The sequence below is a fragment of the Aspergillus mulundensis genome (assembly GCF_003369625.1).
Source record: "Aspergillus mulundensis strain DSM 5745 chromosome Unknown scaffold_1, whole genome shotgun sequence".
Taxonomy (NCBI): Eukaryota; Fungi; Ascomycota; class Eurotiomycetes; order Eurotiales; family Aspergillaceae; genus Aspergillus; species Aspergillus mulundensis.
The window spans coordinates 1,228,593-1,254,365 of record NW_020797889.1 but is presented as its reverse complement, the minus strand read 5'-3'; the positions used below and the strand labels follow the sequence as shown (position 1 = coordinate 1,254,365).

At 51.1% G+C, this 25,773-nt stretch overlaps 10 protein-coding genes across 10 annotated transcripts; 3 read left to right on the top strand and 7 right to left on the bottom strand.

The window, feature by feature from the left end:
- Positions 1–185: 185 nt before the first annotated feature.
- On the bottom strand, positions 186–3,805 carry DSM5745_01924 (putative C6 transcription factor; the record flags this gene model as incomplete). Its single annotated transcript, XM_026743940.1, has 9 exons — positions 186–865; positions 922–1,573; positions 1,632–1,732; positions 1,793–2,791; positions 2,862–2,910; positions 2,966–3,057; positions 3,126–3,476; positions 3,548–3,597; positions 3,690–3,805. 9 exons carry the CDS (start codon positions 3,803–3,805, stop codon positions 186–188), a joined length of 3,090 nt encoding a protein of 1,029 aa, XP_026607103.1.
- Positions 3,806–5,449: 1,644 nt separating this feature from the next.
- DSM5745_01923 (flavin reductase family protein) lies at positions 5,450–6,440 on the bottom strand (the record flags this gene model as incomplete). The annotated part of the gene is made up of 2 exons (XM_026743939.1): positions 5,450–6,329; positions 6,376–6,440. 2 exons carry the CDS (start codon positions 6,438–6,440, stop codon positions 5,450–5,452), a joined length of 945 nt encoding a protein of 314 aa, XP_026607102.1.
- An 856-nt stretch (positions 6,441–7,296) lies between these two features.
- DSM5745_01922 (uncharacterized protein) lies at positions 7,297–8,368 on the bottom strand (the record flags this gene model as incomplete). The annotated part of the gene is made up of 2 exons (XM_026743938.1): positions 7,297–7,868; positions 8,050–8,368. 2 exons carry the CDS (start codon positions 8,366–8,368, stop codon positions 7,297–7,299), a joined length of 891 nt encoding a protein of 296 aa, XP_026607101.1.
- Positions 8,369–9,914: 1,546 nt separating this feature from the next.
- DSM5745_01921 (homoserine acetyltransferase family protein) lies at positions 9,915–11,248 on the top strand (the record flags this gene model as incomplete). Its single annotated transcript, XM_026743937.1, has 6 exons — positions 9,915–10,059; positions 10,126–10,621; positions 10,677–10,786; positions 10,843–10,990; positions 11,038–11,117; positions 11,166–11,248. The coding sequence occupies 6 exons, from the start codon at positions 9,915–9,917 to the stop codon at positions 11,246–11,248; spliced, it is 1,062 nt and encodes a 353-aa protein (XP_026607100.1).
- Positions 11,249–11,784: 536 nt separating this feature from the next.
- On the top strand, positions 11,785–14,052 carry DSM5745_01920 (polynucleotide adenylyltransferase; the record flags this gene model as incomplete). The annotated part of the gene is made up of 8 exons (XM_026743936.1): positions 11,785–11,939; positions 12,000–12,148; positions 12,206–12,580; positions 12,634–12,845; positions 12,901–13,510; positions 13,557–13,671; positions 13,725–13,842; positions 13,981–14,052. The coding sequence occupies 8 exons, from the start codon at positions 11,785–11,787 to the stop codon at positions 14,050–14,052; spliced, it is 1,806 nt and encodes a 601-aa protein (XP_026607099.1).
- A 687-nt stretch (positions 14,053–14,739) lies between these two features.
- Positions 14,740–16,354, bottom strand: DSM5745_01919 (uncharacterized protein; the record flags this gene model as incomplete). The annotated part of the gene is made up of 3 exons (XM_026743935.1): positions 14,740–14,940; positions 15,011–15,468; positions 15,547–16,354. The coding sequence occupies 3 exons, from the start codon at positions 16,352–16,354 to the stop codon at positions 14,740–14,742; spliced, it is 1,467 nt and encodes a 488-aa protein (XP_026607098.1).
- Positions 16,355–16,863: 509 nt separating this feature from the next.
- Positions 16,864–19,487, bottom strand: DSM5745_01918 (cell division control 45 family protein; the record flags this gene model as incomplete). The annotated part of the gene is made up of 2 exons (XM_026743934.1): positions 16,864–18,675; positions 18,729–19,487. The coding sequence occupies 2 exons, from the start codon at positions 19,485–19,487 to the stop codon at positions 16,864–16,866; spliced, it is 2,571 nt and encodes an 856-aa protein (XP_026607097.1).
- A 572-nt stretch (positions 19,488–20,059) lies between these two features.
- On the bottom strand, positions 20,060–21,253 carry DSM5745_01917 (GPI-anchor transamidase; the record flags this gene model as incomplete). Its single annotated transcript, XM_026743933.1, has 1 exon — positions 20,060–21,253. The coding sequence occupies one exon, from the start codon at positions 21,251–21,253 to the stop codon at positions 20,060–20,062; it is 1,194 nt and encodes a 397-aa protein (XP_026607096.1).
- Positions 21,254–21,690: 437 nt separating this feature from the next.
- DSM5745_01916 (uncharacterized protein) lies at positions 21,691–23,444 on the bottom strand (the record flags this gene model as incomplete). Its single annotated transcript, XM_026743932.1, has 6 exons — positions 21,691–21,715; positions 21,768–22,020; positions 22,078–22,300; positions 22,349–22,447; positions 22,500–23,098; positions 23,168–23,444. 6 exons carry the CDS (start codon positions 23,442–23,444, stop codon positions 21,691–21,693), a joined length of 1,476 nt encoding a protein of 491 aa, XP_026607095.1.
- Positions 23,445–24,650: 1,206 nt separating this feature from the next.
- On the top strand, positions 24,651–25,773 carry DSM5745_01915 (putative mitochondrial phosphate carrier protein (Mir1); the record flags this gene model as incomplete). Its single annotated transcript, XM_026743931.1, has 3 exons — positions 24,651–24,784; positions 24,906–25,325; positions 25,383–25,773. The coding sequence occupies 3 exons, from the start codon at positions 24,651–24,653 to the stop codon at positions 25,771–25,773; spliced, it is 945 nt and encodes a 314-aa protein (XP_026607094.1).

Below are 25,773 nucleotides of genomic sequence, written 5' to 3'. Positions count from 1 at the left end.
AGGATTGTAAGCTATATCAAGGATGATATCAATATTGACGGCGCGCTTTTTCATGCTTCAACGCTGAAAGTCATAACAGCCCAGAGACACCTTGCTACCTTTTCGACCGTAACATAGTAATGCATTGCTGGACATGACACGTTAAAGAAGAAAATGCATAGGATGCATGATATGGATGATGAACTTTAGTGAGACGGGGGATGAGTCCCTTCGTCAGGGCTCAGGAGCGGGTAATTTTGGTGTTCGCCAAAATAGCTGAGAACATCTTGTGGAAGATACTCCAGCCAAGGAAGTCCAGTAAAGGGTAGAGGCAACTGATCTTGATGGTGAAGCGCTGACATATCAATATCCTGGCTCTCAATCAGAAGATCACCCGCCTGCGGATTCATGCTAGAGTGAATATCTGAGTGCCTGGACCCCATGTGACTGTCGCTGACGTGGCGATCACTCGTAGTAGATGGTATATAGTTGTATGTTGCGGCATGAGAATTGAGGCTTGTGGATGACGAGATCGGAACAGCTTGGTTATGGGTTGCATGAGAGTTCGAAGGACGCGGCGCAGGATGAGGGTATGGAGAATGCAGACCAAGAAGAGTTGCCTCCGACGTCGTTACCCGGCGAGGAGAAACCAGGGAATCATGAGATATATTGGAAGTACTCCTGTGGTCGTTGTTGCGCGAATATGAGCCTGAGCCTTGCTCGAGACCTGGTGATACTAGCGCATTAGTATAACTGTGGCGATTCTGTAGAGGTTGAGATTTGTTGTCAGGGGAGGGTTCCTCGGCGTGAACAGCGGGCATCTGATAGAGAACGCTAAGGTTAGGCTGTGAGGAATTGGTTGCATTGCTAAGAGACCACCCGATGGCTGAATTAAAAGATTAGTCGATCCTAATGTTTAGAGAATATAGCGGACAGTCTCACCTTGGCTGGGATCCATTCTCGGTGACGGTCTTCCGTCAAAGGGAGAGGCTACAGCAGAAGCTGGCCTTTCTATGGGGTTTGTAGCACCGATTGATTGGCGCCAATTAGACCCGGTCGAGGGTGTTTCCGCGGTTCCCTCCATCTCTTCCTCAGTATATAACAAAGGGTCCACGATTCCTTTTGCCTTTTGGTCCAGGACCGTCAAGATGTACTTTGTGCCTTCCCAATAATTCTCAAGTGACTTCAAAGCTTTGTAGCACCTCTGATAGTTCTCCTTGGCGGCAGACGCAAGAAGACTGTGCTTCGTAGCTGGCTTGCGGTCTGATGAGCTGGAAGAGTCCATAAAGAACCCACTGGTTTGGTTGGCGAGTAATGCTTGATGGGAGGGCGAGACAGATCGCGACGAGGGAGATGAATAATAAGCGCTCTCCATAAGGAAAGCGCATGCTGCTATATACATCGGCTGACTAGTGAAAGGGTTACCGATAAAACTCTTCCCATCCACGAGCTCTGAGAATGACAAGATGTCCGCGATCGTCTTCGCTGAGGACATAGAAAGTTCCCTGCTGTTAGGGTATAGATGTTGCATAGTGCCTCCGAAAGAGTTTAGAAGAGTCGGTTGATGCAAGAGAACAATTACCGTGTGGAACCACTGCAAGGTTATTATTAGCATTACATCCACTGCCCCCAGCAGAGGAAGGGCGCCGTACGAAATGAAGGAGGATAAAATTTGTTCCTTCTTTTGCCTTCACATAGGCTTGAAAATTCGCAGCGTTGAAATGAAGTCTTGGCGATAACCGTTGATATATACCTTTTAGCAAGCGTTCGTTAGTCTGGAGTGAAAGGCAATAAGATTGAGCAGATACTGTACCTGTCAAGTCGCTTTCCATCCCGCTTAGTCTTTTCAGCGTGTCGGGAGTTACATGGTTGGCGTCCTGCATACCGTTTATAAGATCTGTGACTCTTCCATAAAGATGAATAATGCGAATAAGGGGTGGAAAGGGCGATGGCCAGCCGTTGGAAAGCTGCGATCCGGACTGTAAAGGGAAACGGAGCTCTATGTCCTCGTCCCGTAGGGTCACTGGCCGTCCTGTTCCAGATGAGATCACTCTATCGAGGAAGAAAATGCTCCAGAACGTATCCACCCTCTCGCGCTCCCAGGCGCGCCGGTCTTCCACCTCTTGAGATCCCTTAATTGAGCCCGAACTCCCATGAGGTACGTCGTATTCATCTTCCCTCAGTTTTGAGGCTTGTCCGGTCATGACTGCGCTAGGAGTCACACCAGTCCGGCCATAGCTGTAGTCCAAGCCTTGTAGTTTCTGCATCCCAAGATCCTGCGCCATCCGGATAGATATGCCTAGATACATCCACAAACCACTATCGTGGTTAGAACCGAATTCCTCGTAGGCAAGCAATAAACATGCTTGAACAACGGAGAGAGTAGGGAATGCGAGAGAATCAACCAAAGCATTCATTGCCCTGTTTGCAAACGGTTGGCCGCGGTTGGATTTCTGCATGATTGGTTGAGGCTCAGACGCATCAATTGGAGGCGCTTGCGGAGGACTCAATAAGGGGTGCGGCGAAAATCGGGCGGCCAACGCACACACGGAATCCACCAGCATGGTATCAATCTTCTTGTCCTTCAAATCGCCAAGAAAGCGATCTCGCCGCAGGAAGGGGAAGCTGCAGCCCAAGTGTACAAAGAACAATTCACAGAGGTGGGTGACCAGATTACCCACAGGTAGGGCGTCTTCTCTGTCGTAGAAGGGGATAGTGTTGGCATCACGACTATCAGTGTTATCAACAATGGCGTTGAGATGGAGAACGCCGCTATCAAGGAGCTTCGGACTTCGTAAAGGCGAGATTGAGTCTACAAGAGAGGGGTGAGTTAGTAGATGCTGGTTTAGTATGCAGGAGAAACAGGCGAGCGAGGCACTAACCTGATGATAACGATGCATTGCTCTTCCGCGAACCTCGTACCTGGACAACCTGTGAGCAGCATGTCAGTCTATAGTAGTTTATGTATAACGGGGGGTGTACGGACCATCTGCTTGAACCCAGGAACAATGGCCGTTGGCCCAAAGTACCTGAAATAGGGAACATGTGTACGGCCGCTGGAGCTTGTGGTAGTCCGATCTAGGAACAGACAGAGAATAGTGAGCAAAAGTCGAGACCGGCGCAACCAATTTGCCCGCACGACTTACTGCTTTCCGGACTTTCTCCCGCTGCTTGCTGCTCAATCTCTTTTGTTCCACTTTCTTTTGTCGGCCGAAGGAATGAACCCTCAGGTGGACAGTGTCCATCGGTCTTAAAGGGTTCCAGCACTTTGGAGGTTTCACCAAAGGTTCCATCACCTATTGACGCTTTGTTTTGTCTCGCTGGCTCCAGAGACCGATTATTGGTTTTTGAAGGCCCTCGCGAAGCAGTCGGTTCAACCGAGTTGGTGATGGATGGCGCGGCGGAACTATGCGACGCGGTGTCGGATTGCGCTCGAACGTGAGAAGGCCCGTCATAACCAAGGCACTGATGATTGTAGTCGATGCATGTTCGGCACACTGATTTTATTATGCCATATTGGTCAGCTTGCCATGAGATGTTTGCCAGAAGGCGCTGGGGTTTCTCTCACCTGGCTTTTCGCCAGAACATCGTGTCTTGCGCTTGCGACACGTGAGGCACCTGCTCAGACCGTCATAGAATTAGCCCGCCATTTATCCCAATAAGTACACTCGAGAATGTATACAACTCAGTGCGAAAAGAGAAAGGCTTACGCAGCGTTTACTCGTCGCCGCTTTGTCTGCGGTTGCCCATCTGTTGAAACGAAGCGAATTTGTTTAGGAGCGGAAGGATGACTGCCGCCGTTCTTCCGGGATGGAGGAGGGCTCATCGCGAGCAAGCTGTCATCCGTGATCACAGCACATCGGGCATCTGAGCGGTGTCGGAACTGGGGTCGGGCAATCAAGCTTGGGCGGCGATGCGCTTATGGCGTCGCGACAGGAGGAATCAGCGGTCGAAGGAATACGTAACGCGGAAAGTGTCTTGATGGCAAAACCCGACCAGGGGAAAAGTCCATGGGCGTGGCTTGAACCCACGCGATGGTCGGCGAGGTGGTGCCGCTGGTAGAGAATAGGATGGGTGCTATGGAGGACGAGCCGGAAGCCCGGTGGTTCGATGAGGGGAGCAAGGTTAGACGAGCACAAACGCGCCCGGCGGTTGGGTTGACAATTTTGCGATCTGATTTGCTTTGTGCCCTAAATTAGCCTCTCAGCGTTCCAGGATCATGGTTATGCGTCAACCTGCGCCGATTTGTCGAGTGAAATTCCTTTGGGAAGTTGAGGAGGGAGGCCGGGGCCGCGCAGAGCTGGACCGCGAGGGAATTCCGGGGAAATTGGTCTTTGGTTTTGATACCCTAGGCACTCGGAGTATCTTCTACACTGATAGCTCGATTGTAAGACGTTAACCCTCAAGAGTTGGCTAGATTCTCTGTCGAATACCCTCTCTGACCGTTTATCGTTTTCTGGTCATTTTTCTCCAAATGTCCTCTCGTACATCTTCTACTGCGGTATGCATACAAGTGGTTCCTCATACATCAAGGGACGGTCCGTTCTCTTTCTCAACAACCCAGCTCGAATGATTCCGCGGCTCTATCAACGCTGATATGCATATTAGGTAAGAGCTCGAAGTCATCGACTTCTAATTGATTATTTGAGGTGCAGGAGAACAAAACAAAACATTCGTACTGCGGCGGTTCAACATCCCAGCTGCTCCACCACGTATCAAAGACCACCATGTGACCACCACATTTTGACACCCGCTGCGCGGCTGAGCTCCGTTCCTCTCCTACCCAACGTAATGCACAAAGCATTGAACGCAGCCCACCCCTGGCAGATATCCAACGTTAGGGAAAAGTCCTAATCGGATATTCGCACCTAGGCCAATTCTTGCATTTTACAAAGCTGCAAATCGCAGGAAACAGACTCGGAGCAAGGCCGGCTCATTCGCAAGCTTTTACTCACGGGATCAATCGCGCGAAAAGTCCCAGGGTCTGGAGTCTGGACTCGCGATTATCAGGGGTCATGTGAACCGACTGCCAAAGTTCTCCAGAGTGTCGGGCCAGACCCTTGTCACACTGGATGGAGTAACGAGGGGAACCCGGGAAACCCACTCTTGGAGTTCGGACTGGACCCAGAGTTGCTCGGGGAAAGCCCAGAAGGCTGAAGCTCAACCTTGAACCTGACCCTCTGATCAGTGATCACAAGCTCAGGTTTCAACTCAACTCCACCCCACGGCTTGTCGGTGTTCGAATGTTCGGTGTGCCGATCCCAACGGAGATGATGCGATGACAGCTACGAAGGCACTGCCGAAATATCCGTGAAAGTGACCATGAGCGAACGACTAGCCTGGGAAATGGGAACTGCTATTGCGTAATGGTCTATATTACTCTAATTGAGGGGATTTGAAAAATGGGGATTCTACCGACCAGGGGTCAGATGAGCTTTCCAGTTGGACTGGTGTAACACGAGATGATAGCTCAAAACTTCGGCCGCGGGAGCTCAATCGCATCAGTTGTTCGCCCATATGCAAGGCCTCCTAGACGGCTAATCGGTTTCAAGACCTTCAGGTCAACGACGTTCGTCTCCTTGTCGAACGCATCTTCCCGTACCCAGAATCGAACGCCCTCGATGATTGCCAAAACGCCCGTCTTTTTTCCTGGAGTCGCTCTGCTTTCAAACTCCTTGGTTTCAACGACCTTGCCTTCGATAGACAACATCGATTCCTTCACGCGAGCAGCCTGAACGACGGAACTAGGAGCTTGGTGTAGGCCGGACACCTCCCACTCTGATACACCATACGGCGCATTTACTGCAGTTGCGTTTGCGGCTTCGACAAAATGCTCTGAGATGATATTTATCACGCACTCTCCGCTCTCTGTGAGGTTCTTCAGACTGTCCTTGGCTTTTTCAAGGGAGCCAACAAAACCAACCGTGAAGAGCGGAGGATCATGGTTGATTACCTGGGCGTAACTGAACGGTGCCAGGTTTGCCGTCTTTCCGTCTTTCGATTTGGTGCTAATCAGGGCGATTGGTCGTGGGACAACCCCCGAAATCAGGAGCTTATAGTTATTTGAAACAGGTCGGCCCTCTTCGTGGGGGTCGATTTCGATATGGTTCTTGGTCAGGCTCTCGCCACCGTCGTTGCCGCCCTCGCCTTCTTTCCAATCAGGCTTGGGAGGCTTTGAGAACTTGACCTCGGTATCGCGCTCGAAGTCCGGTCGTGACGCCTGAACTTTGTCAAAGTCGTCGCCGGCCTTGAAAAACGCGGACGTGGTGGTCATTGCAGATTTCTGGCAGTGTTTACCAGAAGATGATAGTCCCTGAAATAGGGACGTGCGATTTAGAGATCGAGAAGAGCTGATTGTTGTTAGCACCACCAACCGTCTACGATCGGGATACTCACGGCGCTTGAGCAGAAAATTTGGACAAGGCGCGCAATGCTCTAGGACTAAAAGCACGGCAGGACATATCGACTGGCAACTTGTCCCAGTTATATGGTAGGTAGATAGAAAGTGCGAAGCTTCGAGGTCGAAAGGGATTATCTCTACCTGTAATTCCACGGGCTGCGTGCACATTGGCTCCCGTCCTCACCTTTTCGCCGTGGCATCAAGCCCCATTTTGGCCGTGCCATTGCGACCGCATTGCCGAGCCCCCGGCCCGAAAGTCGCTGGTCTTCCCCCGATAACCCCGCAAGTCATGAGCACCGGAAGTGGGACGCGGGCGCGGCGAAGATAACGTCATTGGCTAAGCTGGCGGTAGAAAGTATGAACAAGATGATTCCTTTAAACGAAGCACCACGTCAATCTGCCATCTAGAGTAGTATAGAAGCAGACGGCGACATATTTCTTGGTTCCGGACATGCTTCTGAACATCAGTTACAAAAATCTGGGCAAGGCAGGCTGAAGCTTCATATCGTGAGGCGCGAGGTACACAGAACGTGAACCAAGTGGGCAGACAGCTACTAAAATAGCCACAACGAAGTAAGGCCTCCTGAAAACCCAATATCTACTGCAAGCCTGTGGAAACGAGTTTCTCACAGAACATGTAGGCCCCATGGTTGATATTCGAGGCTCAGTGTATGCAACCTTGAGAGGAACAGGCTACAGATCTACCGGAAAACTCAGTTCATCGCAATTACTCAGGTAGACTTAATGCTATCACTGCCCAGGTGAGCCTAAATATATTTGCAAGTCTCCTGAAAGATATCATTGACCTCATTGCGCCTCGATCTCAAGCTCGGACGCCTTCATAGCCGGGTCCTCTTTCCTGAGACAGCATTTCCCCCGCTGTCGACTGTCAAGGGTTAGAACAGGAACCAGATATTCTAACCAGCAAATCTGAAATCCGGTACTGTCCATTCAGCCACGCGATTGAGGTCCCAGAAAGCGTATCCCCATTTCCAAGGGCCATGCCAAAGTCCAGTGTTAAGCACATGAGCAAGAAATGCATCATTAATGATGAAGGGGTGACCAGGCAAGGACCAACCGTACAGCCAACAGGGACCCGGACGCTTTTCTACTGGCAGTGTCTTGATAAGATTTTTGAAGCTTTGAATATTGCCAGTGCCGTAACAGTCTGCGGGATAGAGAAGATGTTGGGGATGGAGAGGGTCCGCAAGATTGCTTCCATGAAGATTGAAAGGGTTCTCAAGCGACATCAAACATTCAAAATGCTTGATGTTCGGCCTGATATTGTCGCATATGCAAGTCAAGACTTCCTCGTTTCGTTTGGTCAGGATGCTGTAAACGAACTTGGGACCTTTTGTGACTAATGCCGCCAGACAGTCAAAACGGTTTCTCGTAGCCCATCCATCATCAGCACCGTACTCTCGGAAGAAATCCAGTGGCGAGTGGCTGATATCATACGGTAACTCTAGATGTTCTTCGCAATACTGATCTGCAGCTTTTTCATACATTGGCTCTAGCCTGTCGTAAAGAAGTTGCCATATGCAGCACACTTCCTCTATCTCCCACGGCGGCATAGTGAGAAAGAACAGGCGCATCATATCGTCGGCTGGCAGTGAAGACACCATTCCAAAGCAGGTCCCATGGATATTCCCTGAAAGAGTTACACTCACATATGGCGTTACCGAATATATTGGCCCATATCTGCAGGCGATAGAACCCCCGGAGAAAGCGCCGTCTCTCGTCGACTGAAAGCTTGAGTGGCTTTAGCTGGCTCCATTTTGGTTCTCCTATCCAATCAGGGGCTTTCATGGTTTTTTGATAGTCTTCCAAAAACCATAGAGCCAATTCATGAAGGCGTAATAATTTACCCAGTTCTTCCACGTCTGGCTTGTCATAGATCAATCGTCGACGGCGGTCTAGAAGCGCGATAATCTCCTCCTTGTTGCTTAGTTCTGTAGCACATAGACCTTCTGAGCGGATAGCGGCCATTGCGTCTGATTGTATGACTAGTCCGTCCTGTCGAGCTTCAAGAAGTGTGCGTAGAATCCCATAACGAGTCGCCAGGTACGCATCGTGGAAGACCAGTGAGGAATGAACAGCGGACCTGAGGGTCTTCAGGTCAGACAAATTTTGAAGGACGATAGAGAGGACTTCGACCGGGAGGCTCTGTAGAGTCGCTCCTGCCTAATACGACGGGTTAGTACATTCTACCTTGTAATGATGAGAAACTGACCATGATGGTGACTTGCACCGAGTTTCGCGGATTGTATCAAACCCAGGCCGGACTGTGACAATGACTGGAATGGTAAAAGCAACTCAGGCAAGCAAGCAAAGAGACCTGGATAGGTGCTGGAGGCAAAGTTTCCGCTGAATGAAGAATGTTCCCTGAAGATGACTTCGAGAGCCTGTCTGGTGTTAGAGGAGCCTTTGCTTTCTTTTCGAGTTAGCTTGTAGTGATTGGAAGTTGAACCAGAGATGGCTTGTGTTAAGGGCGCCAGCAATTGCTTAACAACCTAAAAAAGCCAGCAAGCCAGCAAGCAGTTGGCCAATTAAAGCGAAATTCTTGCCTACCATCTCCTACTTTCTTCATATTGATGATCCGTACATACGGTTTCCGTACCCGCTCTTAGTCTTCTGTACAGAGTTTGTTTTTCTAGCAGCAATGGCTATCGCAGCCCAATTTCCTTGTCTGAGAACAATGTTGCTCTGTGCTCAAGATATTGAGGTTCCGGTGGCGTGAAGTGATAGGTTGGAAGGCAGCTAGACATTGGCCGGCTTTATGCTATGGATCTCCTACGCTGCACCAGTTCGGAGAGTATAAAGCTATACATATGCCATAGTTGCAGGTGGGGCTGAAGCTGACAAACATGGGGTAGAATAAAAAGCCGGGATTCCCCAGATAAATGTCAGGACATGGCCGCATGGGCCATGAGGTCAACATATCTGATTTTGATGGGACTCTAGCATAATAAGACAAACCATCCACAGCCCTTTATCCAAACCCAACATGTTGTGCGCAGCATTTGCTCTGATCCTCTTATTCTTAGTACTGCTGTCGAGGGGGAACTCTGAGGTGTCGGCCGCTGAAGGTGGTGGCTCCGCAGTATGCATGGAGGACAAGCGTTGGGGCATTCTACAAACTATAGCCGAGAGATTGGTAGTGCCCAACCATCCATGTCTTCGAACATGAAAGAGACTTTCGTATTTGATCATTTTTTCGTGAATCGAACTGCAAATGTTCGGTCCGTTTATTCTTGAAAGCACAAGTCATTGAGCAGATATGGAAATACACGCAATGATATAGAGAGAAATCAATCGAGTGCCATGTCTGTCTAGTTAAATAGGTTACTCAAGGAGACACCAATCGCTGTCTCGTGACCAGAGGGTCTTGTGACGGGTTGGAGATATCAAGGACTCACCCCTCACTCGGTCCCCTCACTCCACTTTATCTGCCTGTATCAAGCAGGAGCTTCTCCCAACATCGGCACTCGTTCCTTGCATCTTGGAGATTCTCAAAGATCAAGAGCAGACAACAATGGCCACGCAAGACTACGGGATATTCGGACTCGGAGACTGGGAGCTCCAGAGCGGTTCGAAGCTTATCAATGCCCATATAGCTTATAAGACCTTCGGAGATCCAACGTCTCCAGCTATTGTCTATCCCACATGGTTCTCTGGGGGTAGGTTTTATGTCCTGGGAGGGTAACAAGTCCCACTGTGAGAAGTAATGCTAATCAAAGGACCAGCCATTGCGGACAATTTCTGGCTCATAGGACAAGACAAGACTCTCAACCCAGAGAACTATTACATTATAGTTCCCGCGCTGTTCGGAAATGGCCAGTCGACCTCGCCCTCGAATTACCCAATTGAAGGAGAGTGGCCGAAAGTGTCCTTCTACGACAACGTCCGTGCTCAATATCAGCTTGTCACCGAGCACCTAGGAATAAATCACTTGCGTGCTGTAATCGGGTGGTCGATGGGAGGAGCTCAGACCTACCAATGGGCCACACAGTATCCTGACTTTATGGACCTGGCTGTGCCGTTTTGCGGTTCGGCGAAGACATCCCTTCACAACCAGGTGTTTCTCGAGGGCGTCAAGAGTGCTCTGCTAGCAGCGAAAGGCATCCAGTCTGCGGGATCTGGCCAAGGTGGTGTACTTGCTTCTGGACAGACGCTGAGGGCATGGAACGAGGCCGAAAAGGAAGTCGGACTCAAAGCATTTGGCAGGGGTTATGCTGGCTGGTGAGACTGGTCATCTTTCCCGGTTTGCGTGATCCTAAGATTCTGTTGAATGCAGGGGCTTCTCTCAGGCGTTTTACCGGGAGAGGCTGTATGAAAGCGACTTGGGATACAAAGACCTCGAAGACTTTATGCAAAATTTCTGGGAGGCTTGGGCTCTTTCTAAAGGTACTCAACTCCCCTTTGACAAAGAGCTAGCTGGCCTAATGGGCCCCATTATTTAGAACCGGGAAACCTTCTGGCGATGGCGCAAACTTGGCAGAATGGCGATGTCAGCAAGCAAGAGCCGTACAATGGCGACTTTGAAAAAGCCCTAGCAGCGATCAAAGCAAAAACGCTGGTGTTGCCTGCAAGAACTGATCTTTACTTTCCGTAAGTTCACACTATTAACGAAAGAATCAGAGCTGAAACCAGTGCAGGCCAGAAGACTCCGAATATGAAGTCAAAAACATGAGCCCAGGAGTCGGCACTCTTCGTGTTTTTCCGTCAATTTGGGGCCGTAAGTAATGCCCTGCCATGCTTGAGATCCACCTGACATTATTCTCAGATTGGGCTGGGGGCCCTGGTGATAGTAAGGATGATGTGAAATGGCTTGATGAACAATTGTCGAGTTTCTTTCAACAGAACTAGTGGTGGTGGGGAGTTTCTTTCAACAGAACTAGTGGTGGTGGGGAGTTCCTATGCGCTTGACGTGATAATACCAGAAATTCAACATTGAAACCTATCAATGTTGTACAAGTGGCATGATACACTAGTTTTCCAAATAGTATTTGAATGATGCATAGGTAGCAATATTGTCACTGCTCGAGTTGGTCTGAACTAAAATACTCCGTACTCCGGAGATTGAAGCAGATCATGTGATAGTCAATATTAGGTGCCCCCCAGGAGCTGAGTCAGCGGCGATCAAACCCCATCAACCACCTGAAGTCTGAAGCCTTTAGAGTTCGGGCTTTCTCACTGACGCGCTCATCGATCGATTTCACTTGATACCTTCCCTTGACTTGGTTTCTTTTCGGTTGCTCTATTTACTTCAGTTCCTTTCTTGTTTTTGATTTTATTTCCTCTGTTCGCTGCTCCAACTCCCGCTCCCTTTGCTTTCCTCTGTTACTCCAATTCTCCCGGTCTCCGCACTCGGAACTCGCCAACACAAGGCATCAATAGTCGCAATGGCAGCAGCACCGTCCACCGCTCGACAATGGGGTGTTACGCCTCCTATCTCAACCACATTACCGACCGCGCAGGAATTGTCAGCGAACGATGATCTCATCGCAGAGCTCAAGCTTCAGAACAACTTCGAGAGCCCGGCGGAGACTGAACGCAGGTAGGAGGACATCGCACACCTTCTATCTGGCGTGGCTTCTGATCTATTATCTCTCCATAGAAAACAAGTGCTACAGCTCCTACAGCGTGTCATGACCGAGTTCGTCAAGCTGGTTAGTCGCAAAAAGGGTCTGTCTCAAGCAGCAGTCGAGGCCGCCGGAGGAAAGATATTCACTTATGGCAGTTATCGCCTCGGAGTCTATGGGCCTGGTAGGCTATATTTATAGATATCAATTTAGCGACTGTGCTGATGATGCGCTCTTCAAGGGTCGGATATCGATACTCTCGTCCTTGGACCGAAACACGTGGTGATCGATGACTTCTTCGCCGAATTTCCTCCTTTGCTCGAAAGCATGGCCCCTCAAGGCGCGATCGAGAAGATGACACCGGTTCCTGATGCGTTTGTACCTCTAATAAAACTCGAACTGTCCGGTATCAGCATTGATCTCATTTTCGCCCGTCTGATTGTGCCGTCGATTCCCCTCAACCTTGATTTGAAGAACAATGACTACCTAAGAGGTCTTGATGAAAAGGAAGTACGGTCGCTCAATGGCACTCGTGTAACAGACGAGATATTGGAATTAGTACCGCAGCAAAAGACATTCCGCCTTGCCTTGCGCGCAATCAAGCTGTGGGCTCAACGTAAGCGCCGTCCAATGGTCTACAAAATCTGATGCTAACTATCTACGTCATAGGGCGAGCTATTTACTCTAATATTGTTGGGTTTCCAGGTGGCGTTGCTTGGGCTATGCTGGTAGCACGAGTATGTCAGCTGTATCCCCAAGCGACCGGCTCGGTGATTGTGGGCAAATTCTTCCGGATCATGAACAAATGGGCTTGGCCTCAGCCGGTACTACTGAAGCCGATTGAAGATGGCCCTCTGCAGATGAAAATCTGGAACCCAAAGGTAAACACATCCGACAATATCACCTTGTTTGGCCCAGATTCTAATGCGTTGAAAGATCTATCACGGCGACCGCTTTCACCTAATGCCCATAATCACGCCTGCCTATCCGTCCATGTGCGCAACTCATAACATCTCGATGTCCACCAAGGCTGTAATCCTCCGGGAGCTCCAGCGTGGTGGCGATATTGTGGACAAGATCTGGGCCAAGCAGGCAACGTGGAATGATCTTTTCACAAAGCACTCGTTCTTCACTAGCGACTACAAGTACTACCTTGGAGTCACTGCGTCTAGTAGAACGAAGGAAGCCGAGTCAGTCTGGTCCGGTCTCGTGGAGTCCAAGGTTAGACATTTGGTCGGAGCATTGGACCGTAAATCCACAATTGCATTGGCTCATCCATTTCCCAAAGGCTTTGAGAGGACACATATCGTCAACACTGAAGAAGAAGCTGATGCGGTTAAGAATGGCTCCCTCAAGTACCAAGATAAGGGCACCAAAACGGAGACGACAGACGAAGTCAAAGATGCGGCTCACCAGGCTGCGGCTCAAAGCGGAAGAGAAGACACCGAAGTGCCTGCTGCTGCAGACAACACGGCCGTTGATGACAGTCGGATAGTCTATACAACGACTTACTATATTGGCATGGAGTTGAAGCCGGTTGAACCAGGTATGTGTGCCACTTTTCCGTACCTGAACCCACTGACTTTTCACAGGAGCGTCCCGATCTCTGGATATCTCGTCAGACGCCCAGTTTTTTAAGTCCATGTGTACATCGTGGCCTGGGTACCAGCCTGGTGTCAACGATCTCTCCATTACTCATGTTCGCAAGTGAGTTCCTTTCGCTTTTTCGCTGAAGCCTCATCTAAGGTTTTCCCATGCAGTTACGATCTGCCTGAGGACCTTTTTCAGGAGGGTGAAACTCGGCCTACTCGACCCAAGAAGAAAGTTATCAAGAAAGCGCCAGCGGGCGGGCAGAAACGAAGCTTCGATTCCTTGGACGTAAGTGCATGCTTAAAGTCAGACCTTGCTGCGGTGTCTATCGTGCGAGTCCTCTATACTAAATTCAGGCTGCCGCGCGTCGCATGGTGCCCGAGAGGTCTAACTTCTAGTTATAACTAATGTCAACCTTGCTTCTAGGACTCCTCAACTCCCGCTGCAAAACGGCAAGTTAGCGACGCATATGCAACCGCCACCGCCACACCTGCGTGAAGCGTTCCAATTCCGAGACACAAAGTACACAAAAAAATAAGCACGTCGGGGCAGGTCCCCATAAGGTCGTGAGAAAACATCGCGGCGCCATATACCCCCAAATTCAAGGGTGAAACATAATGACAAACCAGACTGCGCTAACTCTGACTATAAGGAACACAGTGACCTAGTGACTCGCCTGATGTCAGATGTTATACAAGGTTGGTGTATCTTCCCCGCTGCCATTTCCTTTCTCTGCACCACCAGTTGTGAAGTCTTTCTCTCGGTCCATCTTAAATGACTCAAATTGGCTACGGAAAAAAACAAAACCAAACCTCTCTATTTGTTGAAGAGACGCGGCCCAGCTCGAGAAGACGAGTCTTCCTGTCACGGCACGTTACTTGCATATATTAGACTAGGCGTCATCTGGCAGGTTATCTACCCGCTGTACGTACTTTGTTGTTGTCTTTCGTTTTCAGGTGCCTTGTAGTTAGGTTAAATAGTTCAATGAAGGTGATATTCTCGTGGCCCACGGGCCACTTAGTCGATAATATTTGTTCCTGATCTTTACATGGTTTGTTGCTTAGCAACTATCTGGCGCAATCCACAATCGACGGGTCTACGGCTTTTCGTTCTTCTGATCTCATCGGAACCATAATACAAGTTCTACCCCTAATTCTATGGCCTACACTCTTTAAAGGAGACTGCTCAGCTCCACGCCTCAACCAAATCACACAGCGTAGATTCACCCCCAACATTCCCTGGAAAGACCACAAACGGCACACCCCTATGGCGGGAGGTCCCCTCATCGCACCTCCAGAGCGGCACGCCCGCTGCTGCCTGTCCAACAATCAAAGCCCGCTTCATTCGGAGACCCTTAGTAGCTGCGTCGGAGGACGTGATTCCACCCTAAGCCATCATTAGCCCCTTTCTCATGGTATCAAAAGAGGAGAATTGATAGGAAGAAATGGATACATACCTTAGCAACAACAAACCGCGGCCGTACCTCAATCCCCTCCAAAACAGCCACCAGCGCCTCCGCAACCCTCGACCCAATCTTCAGCGACGAGAGCTCGTTGTCACCCGTCACAAGGCCCCGGCTCGTCATGACAAGCGTGTCTTTACCGGCTTTTAGATTGCTCTCCGTCTGTGCGATGACATTCTTGACCACCTCCGCCGCGCCGTCCTTTGAGGCAATGAGGTCTTCAACCCGCATCTCAATCACGGAGAGTAGATCGCCGCGCCGCTCGGTGAGTACCTTGAGCTGCGCCGTTGTCTTGGGCACGTATGACCCGGCCAGGATAAGCCCACCTGTTTGGCGCGGATTGGGCAGTTGCAGCTCTGTTGCTGTAATGGGCGCTTTGTACGGGATTCCGAGACGAGTTGAGACGAATGCTGCGCCGGTGCGGTAGATATAGCGGGAGCCTTTGGCTTCGGCTTTACCATTATATTAGCACATCGTCACCATCATGTTGGCCAAGGAAAGCAAAAAAAAAAAACAGGAAAAAGACATACCAAGCAACAACCCCATAACAAAAACATGCATATCCGACTCGGCCGCCGCATTGGCAATCACCACACCACCAGCCGGGAATCTCAGTAGACGATCCCTTACACCCTCAGGCCCACCAACACGAACATCTTCCAATGTCACAGAATGGATCTGCTCCGGCGTAAACCGCCCGGGTGCCTTTTCAAGCACATAATCCCGCAGACTGGAGCTCTTATACCCGAACGTCGCGTCGCGCGCAAACTGCGTCTGTCCCGCGGGAACCAGTTCCTCACCTTCTAGGACATAGTGCACGTCGTCGATTGTGTACCGCCCACCCTGAAAGAAGAACGGCGCAAGAACCCATGTTGGCGCAACTGCATCAGCCCCAGAGCCAGCGTCGAATACGTTCAACGCGACGTCGACTTCTAACGGGAAGTGTCCGCGCAGCGTGCTATCGCCTCTGAGGACGACGTCTAGACTATCCTTGCTTAATCCGGTGTCCAGGGCGGCAGCGAGGACATTCTGGCAGATTTCGCGAATGAGGGTCTCTGCTTCTGCGGGCGGGAGGGCGCGAGAATTCGTTAGGATGAAAAATCCGCGCGAATTGGTACGAAATTCGGCGGTTAGAGTTGGGATGTCCCAGACTGTTAGGACGGAGATATCGTGGCAGGTTTGCGTGCCTGTTGGGTCATCGTCGAGGACGACGAGGCGGCGCAGGTGTGTGGAGGTTGAGGAGAGGAAGGTGGTGATTTGGGAGAGGGCATTGGAGGGATATTCTGGGGGGAGGGAGGCCAGGGTTTGGGCGCGAGGTAGCGGAGAGTATGTAGTCATCTTGAGTGGTAAGTACTGTTCCTGGACTGTTGAAGAAAGATGAGGGATGGTGGAGGCGGTTTTGTATGGAGATGAGGGGTCGGACAGTTCTGCGGGGTTGATCGGAGTTGGTCCGAAGAGTATGGAGAGTATCAAATACTCGGGATATGATGTCTAACAGTCAATTCCTCTCATGCTAGTAGGTCGAAATCTTAGGAGAACACCGGTAGCGCCAGGGCATGTGCAGAATATGTATGATGCAAAGGGGTCGTGACGAAGAGCAGATGCAAAGTCAGGAACAGAAAATCAACCACTCCGCAAACAAAAGAACCAGCGAGACGCAAATGAATGGCTGTATAGATCCAACATCATAAAACATTTAGCGAGATCGGTTTCCCAGCGTCCGCCAGAGCATGAAACCAATAAACCAAAACCGCCATCAGTATATCATGAGCCCGGCACACAAAGAGGCAAAGGATTAGCAGATAGACAGATGTATCAAGATAGACAAAACGAACGAGGGGGTATGCTCAACCAACCACACTGCGGAAACTAAGGGCTTCGAGAAACCCACCCAGGTCATCCTTCTGCACTTCGACCACGCAGTGCTCGAAGCTATCAATGCGAACCCGAGTGTTGGTCTCTTGTACGACTTCCTGGAAGGCGATGCCGAATCGGTTGCGCAAGAGGTGCTTGTTGCCGCGCATGTCTTGCTCATCTTCAGACTCGGATTCGGACTCCGATGACGACTCTTCCTCTTCGGATTCCTCCTCTTCATCTTCCTCGCCATCTTCCGCCCTTGCAGCTCGCTCGGCGGCACGCTTCGCTCGGGCTTCTTCCTTCTCCTTCCGCTTCTTCTCCTTGCCTTCCCTTTTTAGCCGCCGTTCTTCACGACGCTTATGCATGGCAGCGAAATCAATGACACCGCCCCCGCCACCGGTACCGACCACAACGTAGAGACCCCGGTCCTCGTCAAGTCCAGCAAGCACGAGCGGAGTGCCCGCCGCTCGCCTTTTTCCGATTTTGATAGCATCGCCTCGGTCTCGTTCTTGTACGCGGATGGCTTCTGCGACCCACAATGCCAGCTTGGTCAATGCTCCCGGGTTCGTAAAAAGCTTTACGTCAGGGCCGTCTTTGACAACCGCAATGCGGAAGGCCCGTAAGTGTCTGATTTGATGTTTCGAGAGTAGTGATGTGCCCGTTCGAAGGATAGCTCGGTGTAGATGCTGGGCAAGAGGCAACGCTTCCATGAGAAGCGTAGGCGATTCTGACGTTAGAGACAGCGCATCATACGCCGTCCAGAATCGTGGAAGAAGATTCGATGGATCCGAATCAGCTTCCTCGGGGCCAGAACTGCCCTCTATCCTCCTTATCCGGGGTAGACGCTTCGTATCCCATGCGCCTGGGACCTCTTCGGATCCAACCTCCAGGATTGCGCCCACCATGACGCCTACATCCGTCGCCGAGAGACAAGCCTTCCAGCCCCAACACCGTACAAAACCCCAACCTTCCCGTGATACAGCATGACCAGGAGCTTCTTGAGGTACCAGTCCATCTAACCCGTACATTGGTGCATACTTGAGCAATCGTTGCCGTAGAACGCGCTTTAGCTCCATGTCCATATGCGTGTAATTTTGGTGACATTGTGTCAGGCTGATTCCCATCTTTGCCAACAGCTTATGCAACCGTTTACGTCCGTTCTCCGTCCATACATGTAGTCTAGACGCCAGGTATGGACTGTGCAGCATGCTCTCATATAAGGACCAGTGTCGAACGAGGATGAACCGAGGCTCAGGAGACAATCTGATAGACTTATCGGTGGGTGATCGGGCAGTAGTAGGAATGACGCCGGAGATTTCCCCGCGAATGTCGCGGTATTGCTCGTTAGGGTCTGGCGGGTTTAATCGATGGACTTCGTCGCGTAATATTTGCCGTATTCGCTCTCCTCGCTCTCCACCCCATCCCGCTAGGCCTCCAGACTCCGATGAACTCGAGACACCCACGCCGGACATAGTACGGCCGCTAAGTTCCAAGCTACATACCCCGACAATGGCCAGCCAAAGGAGGTCGTTGTCTTCACGGCCCAGTTCCGACGCAAGGGAGTACATGATCGAGGATATAGGCTCGGAGTAGGAAGTACCGGAAGAGTAGTACTGTTGCAATATACTCTCGTGCTTGCGCTTTAATCGAAGTAGCCGTCGTCTCAATGACCGTGCGGATGGCTGTTTTGGCTGCACGGGCGAGGGCGAGTCTGATACGGGGGTAACAGAGCGCGACGAGTTTGAGGAATCGTGTCCAGTGCGCGTTCGTGTTCGGGTCGGTGACGAAGCTATAGAGGAACCCTAGTCTATGTTAGCAATCAATGGGCACCTCGTTCAAGAAAGAACGAGCATACAGAGTTACTCCGCCGTCGCTGCCGAGGCGGCCCATCATCATCGTCGAACTCCTCGTCCTCATCATCTTCCCGGGACCATGACTTGCGCTTCTTCGAGTCCGTACTTGATGGTGGCTCATCATCCTCGTCATCATCATCGTCCGCTTCCTCATCTACCTCGGGCATATCCAATAACGCACAGTAAGCCTCCCTCTCCTTCCCCAACTCCTCCTCAATATCCCCATCATCATAAACAACCACGCCCCCATTTCCACTCCCAAACTTATACGATACCGTAATGCACCCTTTATCCACGCCGCGAGTGTTCCTTCGCGCCGCACCCCCGTCCTGCTGTGCCCCCTCCCCGCCGCCAAAGACGTTTGCCAAGTTCCACGGCCGCCTTGCGTCAAACACCCAGACCTCCACGCCGCCCATATCATCCGTCCCTTCCTGTTCATCATCCCCACTAAGCCCTAATATCTCAGCGAGGTCCACGAGTCCGCCGACTCCCAGACAAACAACCACGCCTCCGCTACCTCCGTTGCTTGTCTGCATGGGCCGCACAAGCTCCTCGCCGGCGCGTGCGAGATCGCCATACCCAGCAACAGGATGGATCTTATGCGGGATGTAGTCGCGTTTTAGAAGGGCGGTTAGGATGCGGCACGCGCAGAGAGCGTCTGGTTCGAGGGCAGCGAGGATCAACACCGGCGGGGAGAGAGGGTGGTGTGAGCGGAGGAGCTGGAGGTAGAGATGGGATATTAGTTGGCGCGGTAGATACATGGTCTGGCTGTCCGGCTAGTGTGTCTGTTTGCCTGTATTAGGCCACGGTCGATCGAGTCGGTACTTTCGGTGGTGGTATATCAACGCGTCGAGAGGACATTTATAAGAATGGGGTAGTAGAGCATAGAGAAGAGAAAAATGAGGGAAATTGTGGTAGAAGACTGAGGCCTCTCAAGGCCCTATAATTGAATAGAGGAAGAACAGAACAGGCCTGGATGTAAAGGGCGGCGGGCGCTTGTGTTGGCTCAGTTTACTGTAAGGAAGCCCGATTTGGTCGCGCAGAGACGCGTCCAGGGCGTGCCGCACGTGCGGAGTCCGCCGCCAAGCCTCCTTCAAGGTTGACAGCGACGACATGCAATTACTTTTTTTTAATAATGGTCTTTTATTTCAGCGTTGACTAATGTCCTGATGTACCGTGGAGTCGATAATTATTGGAATGTCTTCTAAATTTCCTCTAGCCCGGTGGACGAATGCCAGGCAGTAACGGGTATGCTGTACGGAGTAGATGTCCTGAATAGCAGGCTAAAACGAATATCCAAGATTCTATAAGACAAAACACGAGTACAATTGGATCAGGCCACGGTCCCGCCTAAGGTAGATCCAGTGAACCAGATGGCAGCACACGCTCCCAGGATTGACAGCCCGATTAAGCGCTTCTCCCAAGGAGTCTCCTCACTCAACTTTGCAGGACCGACATTCCTCCTCTTGACTTCATACGCAGGTGAGTCTCTTGCCACCTCATGATGGGATGTGCTGTTGGCGGCAGCGTAGTCCTGGGAAAATGCCCGCCATTTTTCGACAAGCTGCGCAATCTCGATAAGGTCCTCCTTCAAGGAACCTGGCTCATCAGCATCGGCCCTCTCAACTTCGACGCTCTGGACGTTTCCGAAGAAGTCAACCACTGTTCGAAGGCGGCCTTCCTGCTCGCCTCCAGGGAAGAGATCCCATCGTACGCCGGGGTTCGAGTGGATCTTCGTTTCATCATACGAATCGAACAAGTCCCCCAGCGTTTGCTTCGAATCCAGGCTTGTTACCCGGTTTTCAAGGAACTCAAGCACATAATATGTCCAGCGGTCAATCACCGCTACACCCACATCGTTATCCGCATGGTGAGAGTAAGACGACTGGTCGAGCTCGCTGGACCCAGTCGCGATGATGTTGGGCGAGTAGAAATGAGTGTACATAGTGTTCGCCTGACATGTGTCGATCATGAACAGCAGCTCATGGTAGCGCTTCTTCTCCCACATTTGACCGAATGCATCCGCCAGATCCCACGCGCCAATCTCCTCAGCATCCTGGAATTTGAGGAACTGGTCGCCTCCATGTCCCGTCATATAAACGAGCACGTTGCTCCCGGCGTCGGACCCCAAACGTTTGCTGCGGGGAACATCCTCGTCCAGTCGGTCGGTCAACAAACGGATGAAATTTTCCACCGTAACCTCGTATCCCCGGTAATCTACTTCAATATTATCGCCGTATAGATCAACCGCGCGATCCGCATTACTGTAAACGGTCCCGGGGAAGGCGTTGCGTGGGTTGCAGGCCATGTCATCGGGAAGCATGAGAATGATCTGGGAGTCGGGAATCCCGAGGCGCTTCACCGTTCGGTAAAGTGACAGGACATTTGCGAGATGGCGATAGTTGAACCAGAAACGGGAGGTTGCGACGAGGACAGCCCAGTTGGATGTGTGTTCTGACGCGACCAGGGCCGCGAAAAGGAGGAACAGAAGGAAAGGGAGGGCTTGGAGCCCAAAGTACGGAGACATGGCGAGACGTAATCAGATCATAATAAGGTGGGAAAAGGAACGGACGATGAGAGCGCAACTCTCAACCAGGGCTAACTAGCTTGCACTGTGCGATGGCGATTCGCTTTCATCATAAATCAAGGGAGAACTGTGATGGTTGTTAGCTGCTGTCGGGAGAAAGTGGCTGTGGCTGTTGTCGGTGGATTATTAAGGAGATCAACGCCAAGCCCTGGTCCCTGTTCTATAAAGGGCACAGGCCGGGGGGAGGCTTTCGTAAATCAAAAGTATGTGTATACTGTATTCCTTACTACTTTAGTCGGTGTACAAGTATGGTTCGTTAGTTTACAGGTCGAAACTCTATACAGGTGGCATTTGACGCCCTATATCACTTCCACCTGCAAGCAATGAGCGGCCCGGCAAACTTTCCCTCGCCAGCTAATCAAAAAGCGAAGGATATGTTAATGACTATAAATGTTATCATCGCTGAACTTGCATGTTAGCTGGTATTAGATGAACACTCGAGTCGAGTACGCACAGAGATTTATGAAGATTCTCCCTACACTCTGTCGAATAATTCACCCAGACACTCACACTTTGCGCTGCAACAGGAAACGTCCCGTAACCCTTCCTATTAATCGTAACCTTTTCTGCTCGGTTCTCTAGGATATCTGTCCAGCATTCCCCAGAATGGCTACGGCCGATAAACATGCGCTTCCGACCTCGGCCTGCGTTGCTCATGATACAAGCAAGACCATGCGGATGGCGGGAGTTTCCATAACGGACGAAGCCTGAGCAGGGCTTTTTTAGTATGTAGCATAAGTATGGAAAAGCTCTGCTCCACGAACCAATGCAGTTTGCCTTGTCAAAGTAGTCCCTCTGCGCCCCATTTGCATACAGCTTGCGTGCCTGCATGAGAACTGAAAGACTGCGAGCGTATGGAGGTTCGGAGGGGCGCTTATTGTCCGTAACAATGCCGTAGAGGTCTCCATAGAAAACGCAGGGTTGTCCCTGGGCTCGAAGAAGGATCAAAGCGTATGCAAGTGGTTTGAAGAATGGCGCGATGGGAGTCTGAAGTAGTCGTCAGTAAGTCACAGATAAGTCACGCCGTTTAAATACCTCGAGTGACTGTCCTGGTTGCTTCAATGTATTCGAATTAACCGCCACCAGAGCATCATTGACAAACAAGCTTACCGTGTCATGGTTCGCGACGAATGTCTAAGTAGCCTGTGATCAGCAAGTCATCAGCTAGCTAGACACGGCATCTTACAACAGCGTGCTCAGGGCTCTTCTGGACAAGAGTGTTTTCGAATATTTGCCGCATATCGGCCCCTTCAGTACGTGAAGTGACAGAGAACCGGTTAAGGAGAGGGACGTCGAACAGTGAGAGCTGGAAATCCATGCGTTCCAGATAACTAAGCAGGATGTCGGTTTCGCCCTTCCAATATTCTCCAACGAAAAAGAACTTCTCCCCTAAAGGGCCGCCACGAAGTGTCTCGATAAAACTCTTCTGGAATGCGGCCGAGTAGTGCTTCACTGCATCCAATCTCATGCCTCTGAGAGGCAGCTGGGTGGTGATCCAATTGCCCCAACGGAGAACATCATCTCGCACCTCTTGGTTGGAATAGTCGAGGTTCGCAAACATGAGGTAATCATAGTTGCCATTTTCCTCACTAACGTCCGCAGCCCAGTCTTTGTTAGGGGTGCTGATCTTGAAGATTGCCTCTTCTTTTCGGGAATCATCCCGGTCGACGCCGGTAAAATGAACCCAATGATACTTCATTGAGCTATACTGCTCGCCACGACCACGAAAATTGAACCCTACCCAGCCCTCAATCTCTTTTGCTGGTGAGAGGTTTCGATTCCGGTCTATCATCCACAGCGGTTATCAGCCAGTGTAACCAGTATAACCAGTGCCCAGTAACTGTATATACTTACCTCGTGGATGCACTTTGACTGCTGGGAACCGCTCCGTGGTGTCAGCCCCAGCTTTGTGGTTGAGCACAGCATCCCAGTAGATTCCAATATCCAAGTCTTGTGCGCGAGAAGCAAAGCTTTGTAATTCTTCCTTGGTTCCCCATTTTGTCGCCCGAGACCCTTTCTGGTCGAACTCGCCGAGATCGTAGAGGTCGTAGATGTCGTACCCATTGCCAGACGGGTTCATTGCCTTGCACCCAGGGGGAATCCAAATGTTATCTATACCCAGAGCCTTCATTGTGGGTAATGCCCGTCGAAGTCGCCGCCAATGAGCTTTGTCTTCCGGGACATACCATTCAAAGGCCTGGAACATAAGTGAGTTGTCGGGGACAATCCATGACGGGAGCTCATGAAGATGCTCAGCTTCCTCTACCACGCCACAAATTTTCGTCAGTGCTCTGAAACAAATGCGCATAATCTCAAATGCATGAAGTCCTACCTACCCTCGATTTCTCGCCGTAGCTGCTTTTTCTTCCTGCGGAAAGAGTGGTCGCATAAGAGACGAAGCAACATTGCAAGTTAAGATAAATCCGATGCTATCCGTGAGAAGACCTAGTCATGCGCGGTGTTGTACGCTTTTATAAGAATCAAAACTCAACAGATGGCGGGTTGTTGAGATGACGAGAATAGTCATCGCGTTGCATTGAAAACGCCTTGCGTGCATGCAAGACACGTCAGCCTAGCACTTGATGAAGGCAGTTTGTGTATCAGCGGCCCATATATTGAACTTGATAGATCCGGAGATTGTGATGAGTAAGGTTCATATTCCTCTCAGGCCTTCGCGAAGGTTGCCATGTGTTCTACGGAGTATAGATCAGAAGCGAGAGATCCGGTACGGTGCGCCAATCAAATTGTTCTGGTTCTGCTTCCGTAATCGCCGCCTGAGGCTCTCGTTGCCCTATTCAACAGCTGGCAACAATAAAATGACGCAGCTGTTCATGATGGGACTTTCTTGAGCTAGAGGTGTTTGGCACAGACTCCTCTGTGCTTGGAGATGCAGGTTGGAGACTTCGACGAACAATCCTCCGAGCTCGAGCCGCGCCCGAGCAATTCCGCCTGGGTATTCCAATAATTGTCGGTACGTAGTAGACAGATGATAGAATCGATTCTGGTTCTGGGTCTTATTCAGCTTCAGAATACTTCCCGATGATGTAACCTCTTAAGGATGTCAACGTTGACCGGGCGATCGGAGTTAGCAGCGGTGGGCCGGCCAAGCAGCGAAAAGTTTTCGGGTGCGGGTTCCCTAGCCCCCGGCCAAGTTGTCGCCATCCCTTCCAACATCCAACCTCCCGCCTGGCTTCAATTTCTTCTCCCATCCTATCCTCTGCAAGGCCTCTCAATTGCCTCCGCTTAATCCGTCTCCACTCTTCACTTTCTCATCTCTCATTTCCGTTTTCTCTTTTCTTTCTTCCCCGTGTAACACCCATCACATACATCCCTCACAATGGCCGCTAAGATCGATGCTCCCGCTGCTGCCCCTGCTCCCCAGCTCTCTGGGCTCCAGCTCTACTCCAGATTCGCCTTCGCTGGTGCTGTCTGCTGCTCCATCACCCACGGTGCTCTTACTCCCGTCGATGTGTAAGTCGCTCTCATTGCGCCTGTTCGCCTCTGTTCGCGCATGCGCGCCTTTCCGAGCGATCCGTCGTCTTTGTTTAGCCTCAAACAAAGCGCTAACTCGTCGTTCTTTCGCGCCGTACAGCGTCAAGACCCGTATCCAGCTTGACCCCGTCACATACAACCGTGGTATGATCGGTGGTTTCCGCCAGGTCATTGCCAACGAGGGTGCTGGCGCTCTCCTTACTGGTTTCGGTCCTACCGCCGCCGGTTACTTCCTCCAGGGTGCTTTCAAGTTCGGTGGTTACGAGTTCTTCAAGCAGCAGTGGATCAACCAGCTCGGTATCGAGTCTGCCTCCAAGAACCGCACTGCTATCTACCTTGCCTCCTCCGCTACCGCTGAATTCTTCGCCGACATTGCCCTCTGCCCTCTCGAGGCTACCCGTATCCGTCTTGTTTCCCAGCCCGAGTTCGCCAGCGGTCTTCTGAGCGGTTTCTCCAAGATCCTCAAGAACGAGGGTATCGGTGCTTTCTACTCTGGTTTCGGTCCCATTCTCTTCAAGCAGTAAGTGTCCGAGCAGCACGGTGGTTGCTTTGGCGGTCTCTAAACTAATTATTCCAGGGTCCCTTACACCATGGCCAAGTTCGTCGCTTTCGAGAAGTTCTCCGAGGCTATCTACGGCGTTGTCGACAAGAACACCCTCTCTGACGCTGGCAAGACTGGTGTTAACCTTGGTTCCGGTCTCCTTGCTGGTTTCGCTGCTGCCATCGTCTCCCAGCCCGCTGACACCATGCTGAGCAAGATCAACAAGACCCAGGGTCTCCCTGGTGAGGGTACCACCTCCCGCCTTATCAAGATCGCCAAGGAGCTTGGTCTTAAGGGCTCTTTCTCCGGTATCGGTGCTCGTCTCTTCATGATTGGTACCATCACTGCCGGTCAGTTCGCCATCTACGGAGACATCAAGCGCATGCTCGGTGCCACCGGTGGTGTCGAGATTGCTCCCTCCAAATAG